This window comes from Halyomorpha halys, unplaced genomic scaffold, assembly GCF_000696795.3.
Source record: "Halyomorpha halys isolate HHAL.00 unplaced genomic scaffold, Hhal_1.1 Scaffold1280.1, whole genome shotgun sequence".
Classification (NCBI taxonomy): Eukaryota; Metazoa; Arthropoda; class Insecta; order Hemiptera; family Pentatomidae; genus Halyomorpha; species Halyomorpha halys.
This window is the reverse complement of record NW_027106955.1, coordinates 188,919-197,866: the sequence shown is the minus strand read 5'-3', so window position 1 is coordinate 197,866 and position 8,948 is coordinate 188,919. Positions and strand designations below refer to the sequence as shown.

Sequence of the window (8,948 nt, the reverse complement as noted above, 5' to 3'; positions counted from 1 at the left end):
AATTTTAATATTATCTTTAATTTTCTAATACTCTTTCCTTTGAAATTATTTTCAAATGTAGCTTTTTTACTATTGTCAATGCCCACTATTTACTTTCCTTAAACTTCCTGTCAACCGTGCATTTTTGTACTTGCCTGCAATCTGAAAGGTATGTTTGCTATCTTATTAATTATCTTTCTTTATTCTCAATTCCACTCTTTTTCCCTTTTACCATCTTTTAGTGTGTACTGCATTTTATATTTATTTTTATCAGTTGTTACTTCCATTTTCATTGATTATCTGAAATCTTTTAATGTTCTTATTTAATTTTACATTTCATTGTACATCTTTTTAAGTTCTTGTTTACTTTTTTCATTTATTTTTACTTTTTTAAGTGTTTTTATCTTTTTTAGGCTTGATGAAGCCCTGCAACATGGGGTGAAATGTTGGCTCACATTAAATAATTTTATGACTATTTGAGTACTTATTTGACCGCGCCCGGACTATCTTCCTTTTATTATACATGGTTAATCATTGATCTTCCAATTTTCTTTTTATTTCAACATTATCATCATCTGTGCCGCTACAACTCTTGTAGAGTCATTGCCTCCTACAACTTCGTCCACCAGTCCTCTCTAATGGTTGCTCTCCAATTGCAGATTTCCAAGATAGACCTGGCATCCGCTGCCACTCCATTGATCCATCGTAGCCGGGTTCTTCCTACTCTCCTTGTCCCATATATCCTTTCATCCAGGATCACCCTAGGAATCTGATCCTGGGTCATTCTTAATACATGGCCTGCCCATCGAAGCTGTCCCACTTTGATCACCCTTTCAATATCTGGGTTCCTGTAGAGGCCTGCCAGTTCAGCATTTGTTCTCATCCTCCAGATCCCATCAGCACAAACCGGCAATAAATTTTCCTCAATATACTCCCCTCGAACCTCAGAAGAAGAGCTTCCTGTTACATGGATAATGTCCAGCATTCTGAGGCACGAATGAGAACTGGTCTCACCAGGGTCTTATACAGCTGTATCTTAGTGTTTTGGGAAATAGTCCTGCTCCTGAAATGCTTCAGTAAGCCGAAATAGCATTTCATGCACATAATTCACATGGACATAATTCTGTGATGTATTTCTGCTTGAATGTCATTATCCACGTTTACTTGCGATCCAAGATAGCTGAACTCCTTCACCCTTTCAAATGAAACTCCTCTTTTTATTTGCTTATGCACATATGCTAATGCTTTGCCTTTTTGATTGCTTTCTGAGTGTGACTTGGATACTTAATTATTCAATTTTAATTAGCGTTATTTGAAAATCTTGTCCTCTTATTAAAGTAATAATTTATTGAAGCAAACCCAAAATATACCAATATATTAATTATTTTTTAACAAAATTATTATGTTTTTCAAGTGTCCATCAATTTTATTGTGATATAAATCAATGGTTTAAGCTCAACAATATTATATGGGATTTTAATTTCTGATTTATTTAACAGTACTGCCAAACAAAAAAAAAAATCTTGGGTCATTCCTTTTATGCTAGCAAATATGATTTTATGATAATAATTGTTTATTATATTGGAACAGAATCCCTAATTCTTTTTATCTTTTACATAATTTTTAATTAAAAATCTTGGAAAACTTACTCCAAGTGTACTGGAGTAAGTTTTCCAAGATTTTTAAATTTTTAGCAATCAAAAATTTAAAAATCTTGGAAAACTTTTTGAAAATTAAAAAATGAATTCAGTTTAAAAAATTTCAATATTTACAACTACCTACAGTTTTGCATTAAATAAACTATGGCTGTTGTTAATTATTCCCTAGAGTTCTTATTCATTATGGTTACTTCCTTACTAATTCTCAATTGAGCAGGTTCATTCTCAGATCGAATCCCTATTTAGTCATCCCTTAGGTATTTGTTTTCCCTACTCATATCCACAAGTTCTAGAGGCTCTTTCTTCCACTTATACTATACCTAAGCAGGTTTAAGAGATTCATTCTTTTTATTACGGTTACAACTGAAGGTTCATCTCTTCTGTATCATATTTCCTGAGAGGTTCTAAAATAAGTATCTGATCCCCTAACATACCTGCCTGGTCCTTATTCTATGGAACATCCTTTTCTATCTCTTTCTTACCTACATGCTCATACTTTTATATGTTAACATGAAGCAGATAGGCCTTCTAATGTCGCAACTATACCAGGTCATTAAGTAATTAAATTGAAAAAGTTATACATTAATGCTTATTTATTAATCATCATGGTATTTGTTCAATATATATTAATATCCTCTTTTTTTTATAAATAGTTTTTTTTTAAATATAAATTGTTAAGTTTAGTTTTTTCAATGTATTTCAACCAAAGAACTAACTAATTCACTTTATTATGGATAGCAAACTGACCAATTTCATCATTCAGAAGTAACGATGGAGTTCTATCAATGGGTAGAATCTCCACATGTTTGTATCATGTCACTATCTCACCTACAGCAAATTTACTTGTTGTATATATGTTATACAGTTGTAAATAACAATAAATAAATGATTAGAAGTAATGGAGGAAAAAAACAAACTAGTTTTAAATATTCAAGATGGTTCCACACCTCCTTCAAAGCCTGTTGAATTGCTACTATGTTGAGCAGGTAGATTAAAAGTTTTCAATTTTTGTTGTTTTTCTACCGCCATTATAGACTAAATAATCCATAAGAAAATAGAAGAGGAGAATAATTATCAATGAAGTATTTACATCGATGCCTTTTTTTCAATTTCAGGCGCTTTTTAAATATTGCTCTATCTCAAAGTCTCTCCTTCCCGTTTTAAGCTAATATTTCAAAAGTGATATAGGGCCGTCGCTCTCCGTGGGTTCAGTGTGGCGGGTCCAGCGGGGAAGGAATGCCTTTTTTTTAGTGTTATGATCTCCTCTTGTGAGATTGTGACATGTTGTTCATCCACCAACCTACTCGCTATAATTATCAGTTTGAAAAGTCAGATAAGTAAGGCTATACAATACATAATACATTGATGCCGTTTTTTAATATCAGGGGCTTTTTAAATATTGCTCTATCTTAAAGTATCCTCTTCCCGTTTTAAGCTAATATTTCAAAAGTGATATAGGGCTGTCGGGGGTTTAGTGGGGCGGGTCCGGCGGGGAAGGATAGCCTTTTTTTTAGTAAAGTAATCCTAAGCCCTATAGCATCAGAAATCATTGCAACTAAATCAAAATGGTTGTGCTGTAATCGATATTTGCATTGACTATCAAGAGATCGTAACAGAAAAAGGAAGAAAGCTCTCTTTTTTTGTTTGTATCTCCAGCAGGAGTAAACCTTTGTAGTGCTGAGAGCCTGACTATCCTTTCTCTACTCTCAATGGTAGCATTATTTGTAAAATGACATGAAGGATTAACAGTCACCAAATACGATTACATAGTTGGTTGTTTGCTTAAAACAACACTTAAAAATAACCATTAATTCATTTAAGTGTAATTGTGTTCAGATTGCTAGAGAACCTGCCCTGAGATAGAGTCAATAATGTTTAATAATTTAAAATTAAATTCTCATATCTAGTTAATATTTAATTTATTCATTTAAACCATGTCATCATCAAAGGTATATTTTAGATCTGAAAATAATAAAAACAGTTATAATCCTCATGATAATTTTAAAATATAACAATATATTTTCTTTAATTAATTTTTTTTAAAAATTGTTTTATTTTTCAGATCAAAGTTTGGAATAATGAATGTAGACTTCAATGATCCTGATCGAAAAAGAACATTCAAAGATTCAGCAATGTTTTTCAAACAACTCATTGAAGAAAATAGTAAATTAAATGATTAATAGGATTCAAGTATGAACACTCTTTAACTTTCAAGTATGAACAATCTTTAATTTTTTTGCTAAATAAACCTTGTATTTTTTAAATTTATTATAAAGCAAAAAAATATCCATATTTTACACAGAATTTGTACTCTGGATACTTAAAATGAAAATAAAATAAAAATATTTATTACAAACCATGATAAAACCTCAATATTTTCCTAATCCAATCTTGGTAGCCTTGTTGTGGATAAAATGTTAAAAAAAAGTTCCTAATATAAAATTAGGAAAATATACAATGATTATACTTTAGAGCTACTGGACTAAGATGTGAGCTCTAATGCACTTATGTTTTAAAAATAGCAAAGTACCAGTCTCTTGCACATAATGCACAAATAATTTATGCATATTAATGAACATATGAAAAAAATTTTGTTTCACCCTGAAAGTTGTATAAATAGTGATTAATAATAAAAAGTAAAAAATTCCTATTACATTGAAGACCCTTCCTGAGATTAAAAATTAACCAGTCAAAGCAATCTTAATTTTACGGAACTATGACATTAATAAAAAGATGTACATCATCTTGAGCCATCCATTTGTAGCAAGAGAAGCAAGAAGTTCCAATCCACCAGAACGCAGCACCTAGAGCCTCACTGAAGCTCTTAAATTTATGTATTACTTTCCTTTATAAAAACGTATTGTTATTTTTACATATTATTAATTTTTGTACATACTACTTAGCAATGTCAATAAAATAATAAATAAACGATGCCAAAATAATGCACGAAACTACCTCAAGCAGATAAGATAAGACTGCTTGGTCACAGCCGTATGCACTAGGCCTATAAATAAGGGTTTTAAAGAACCTTAATTAATCACAGATCATAGAACACAAATACAAAGTCTCTATTTGAGATAGTTTCAGTTTATAGCCGATCCTGAATTCTAAATGGTTATTTTTTTGGTTCAACCTTGACATAACCTATTATCCCTTTGTTGTTCGGTGGACCTCATATACCTTCTTCGCCTCTGTCGGAATAGTACTCAGCAGGATGAAAACACCTTGCTGCATGACTCTGGTGGCCTAGCTACCGTCTAGTTTTGCATACCTCCCTCTATCGGAATAGTACCCGGCAAGATGAGGTGACCATCCTCTAAGAAAAGGTGGTTGTTACTCTTAGTCGGTTGTTACTCCTTGTTCAGTTGACCAACCTCTGAGAAATAGCTGTTGTTATCCTTCGTGGAGTTGACCAACCTCTGAGAAATAGCTGTTGTTACCCTTAGTCTCATCCTATCTATTCATCTTCCTTATAAACTACCTTACCTTTATAAACTGTACGCGCATTGTCGAGGCCTTCTGGACAAGCAGAATAATCAAGAAAATTACCCACCTCAACACATTAAATGATTAAACTTTAGTATTCAACAACACAGCAGATACAATTTAAATCAACCACATAAACAAGTACTCAACCCTGTAAAAACCAAGAGAGATCAATTTTTCAATCACTTTTCCAGTTCATTTCCTGCCATAGCAAAAAAGGATAAAACAAGGTTGGCACAAAAAGAAGTTTGTGTCTGTAAAAATGCAAGATTGAAGTGCTTTTTCATTTTTAAGCACTGTTGTTGTATCTATGAGAATTAAATAGACATTTTAATGAGTGAAGATGTGATCTCTCTTTGTTTTCTAGAACAGCTAGATTGAGAACAGCTTAAAAAAAAATTTGAGTTATCAAGATCGACAGCCAAACTATTATTTCCTATTATTCCCACGTTATTAGTCATGTTCACCATATATAATTATTGTTGATTTCAATTTTTTTTTTCTATTCATTTCTTTTGCTAAACTTAACTTTTATTTTGCCTCTTTATCTCATATTATGGTTACATATTTCAGTTGTTACATATATTTTCTTATTCTCAATTTTATTTTTCTTTCCATAATTTTAATTTTTAAATTATTAATAAACTAATATATTCATATTTCTTTGCATTAAATAACTTCATTTTTATTTTATTTCCTTAATCATGTTATTTTATCTACTTATGCAATTACCTATGTATAAATTTTATTTTCCATTTCTTTCATCACTTCATTTTATTAATTCTATTCTGTACAATTATTTACTTCATGTCATTCTGTTTATATTTTCTGTATTTATTGGTTATCTTGTTCTGTTCTTAGCCCTGAGGAAGGCTAGAAATACTGGCCAAAACGTTGGCACAATTAAATAAGTTATTTCAACTTATTTATGTTTTATTTTGACCGCACCTCCCAACAATCTTCTCCTCACATAAGTCATCCACAGTCAACTATCTCTAATTATTATGTTTTTAAATTGGTGAGTGGCGATCCATTCTTATCACCACACCTCAATATCGAGAACCTAAAATACTGTAATAACCTAGGTTTGACTGCTCCATCTATTTTAATTTGATATAAATTAAAAGTTATGTTTTTAAATTTAACATAAACTTTGTGTTATAAAAATTGTGATTTTATCAATTATGCTTCTTTTTTACTTTGTACCACATTTAATAATCATTGTGATAAAAAAAGCTTTTTGCACACAAACTTTAACAGATTTCATTTCACATAAATTTTATAAAGATGATTTTTTCTTCAAAGCACTGGCTAAAAGATAAAATGAAAGTACTAAACTTGTTAATGTAAAAAAATTGTATTCCTCTAATTTTTTTTTTCAATTTTGAGATTGAAAAATGGTGTTGTTTTTATTGCACAAGTTTTACATAAAACATCAAAAATGATAACTAAGTGACCTTTTGCTTGGTAAAATATCTCTATTCCTTCAACTTTTTAGAATTACAATAGTTTTATTTTTTTTTTTTTTAAGTGTAATACCTTTAAGTAATTATTTTTAGTCACATATAATTAAGAATATAATGAGTTATATCAGTTTATTAAGTATAATATAGCTTATTATAGAGTTTCTATCTAAATCTATTATTAATTTGTTTGTTCCAAGAAATTAAATATTTCTGATGTTTACTGAGCTGTTGATTCTTCCGGTCCAAAAGCTTCTTTCATCTGGCAGAGCGTAAGGTATGCTGACAGAGCTGATGTCATGATCTTCAGAGAATAAGAAAATTATAAAAAAATATCCATAATAAACATTAGAAAATAAATAAAATTTATATCTCTATTTACCGCAGTTAGTGTCTCTCTGTTGAGAATTAAAGCATTGGTTCTGTAGCCAGTGACATGAATTGGCCTGTTGCACATTGTAATTATCATTTGTACTTCACGCTTTGTTCTCTTGTCCATTTCGTACCATGGCAATCCATATACTGCATTAGCCAAATCTCTAGCCTTTCAAAACAATAAGAGTGATAAAAAACATCTATTTTTTTATAGAAGAAGAAAATTTTTGGAAATTTAAAAGTATAAATAAAAATAAATAGTAATACTTCATATCTAATCAAGATCTAACCTAGATTTTTAAAATTAGCTATATATAATATGCTAAAACACAACCAAAAAAATAAGAAGTAAAAATTCATCCATTACTTAAATATTTCAGTAACAGCTTTGTTATTATTTATTAAAGAAAATGATTATTGTTCTTATTTGAAAGATGATTTTAATAATTCAAATTTATTTATCATATATGATATACAATAATTATATGAATATATATACACATACATACAAATATTTTTTTTTTCATGACAAAAGATGTCAATCAACTATTTCTAAATTTGTTTCTTATTCAATGTCCATCCCCATAATTTTTAGAATACTTGACTAAAAGAATTGTATATAATTAAGTACTAAAAGAACATATTAAAAATGTTCTAACAATTAATTGCGAATTATTGAATGGAGGCAGAGGAAATAGTGGCTGGCAAATGGTTACTGGCCCACTTCCAGTAATACTGGATTTTATTCCCTCCCTGGAAAATAGTTCATCTTTGCTGTCCAACATAGGTTTTTATATTATTTTTATTTTTATTTAATGCCAGATCGGCCTGGCGGGCTTTACATGGTTAATGTAAGAGTTACATTTTTTTTTTTAACAATTGATTGTGCGGCGGTATAGACTCATACAAAAGACACCCCTAACTATATACAATGTTATAAATTAATAAAAAAGATAAAATAAATAGATAAAAATAATAATTCTTAATAAGAGAGAAAAGTAAAGTTAATAACAAAAAAAAAACGACATTCGTGGACCAAACTAAATAAACAATTGCCCTCTAATGGGAAAAAAAAAGTTAATTTGAAAAAAGGAGGAAGAGAAAAAAAAATTAATAAATAAAATAAAAGTAATGACAATAATAGAATTGATTAATATAGAATCTATAACTGGATGTCCTGCTGCAGGTTGGGCTTCAGTCTTCGGATTGTAGTTGGGTTTCCCAAGTTGTAGGTCACTGCTCCTTTAACCGTCGGTAACTGTCAGTGGAACTTCATGAATCATTTTTTGATGAAATACTTTATTGACTCCATTCGTAATTCCCAATTGCAATTGGCTATTTCTTACAAACCAAGGAGCATCCACTGCAATTCTTAGGACTTTATTTTGAAAAGATTGTAATTTTTTTCTTTTCGTAAAGGATGCTCCTCCCCAGACTTCACAGCCGTACATCAGCAGCGGCTTGAGAATTTTTTAAAAATAAGAATAGCTGTTTCTGGTTTTAATTTGGATTTTATATTTAGGATAGGATACATCATTGCTAACCTTGCAAAGGTCTGAATTAATTTGATGGTTCTATAGTGGGATACTTTCTGGATACGTGGAAGAAAGCCGAACTTATTGTAATTCACAAGCCTGGTAAGAACGCTAAACAAATCAGCAGCTATAGTCCTATCAGTTTATTACCCATTTTTGGAAAATTGCTGGAATCAGTTATAAAAAACGTCTTAATTCTTTTTTCCAAAGCATTGAAATAATTCCTGATTTTCAATACTTTCATTCCACTTCTCACTAACTGACAAGACTATCGGAATTTATAATTAGCGGATTCGAAAAAAAAGACACACCCTGGTAGCGTTCTTAGATCTCCAACAAGCATTCGATAAGGTCTGGCATTGAGGTCTCCTATATAAACTAAAGAAAGCAGGCACTCCAGAATACCTATACAATATTCTGAGCTCATTCCTCAATGGTCAAATATTTTCAGT

The 8,948-nt window shown here is 30.4% G+C and overlaps 2 protein-coding genes across 3 annotated transcripts in view; one reads left to right on the top strand and one right to left on the bottom strand.

Moving 5' to 3' along the window:
- LOC106689107 (myrosinase 1) overlaps positions 1–6,868 on the top strand; it is a gene marked incomplete at its 5' end in the record, with an annotated part of 27,843 nt that extends 20,975 nt beyond the window's left edge. The window contains 2 exon segments of one of the 2 annotated variants that reach the window (XM_014433893.3): positions 3,700–3,851; positions 6,787–6,868. In XM_014433893.3, coding sequence (XP_014289379.1) covers positions 3,700–3,817 — 118 coding nt within the window. 2 annotated transcript variants of the gene reach the window in all.
- LOC136795270 (odorant receptor 94b-like) overlaps positions 6,756–8,948 on the bottom strand; it is a 17,982-nt gene continuing 15,789 nt past the window's right edge. Inside the window, exons 6-7 of the mRNA XM_067045249.1 lie at positions 6,969–7,130; positions 6,756–6,890 (exon numbers count right to left, since the gene is read on the bottom strand). Of these exons, the coding sequence (XP_066901350.1) occupies positions 6,807–6,890; positions 6,969–7,130 (246 nt within the window). The 3' untranslated portion in view covers positions 6,756–6,806. The remainder of the gene's footprint in view (positions 6,891–6,968; positions 7,131–8,948) is intronic.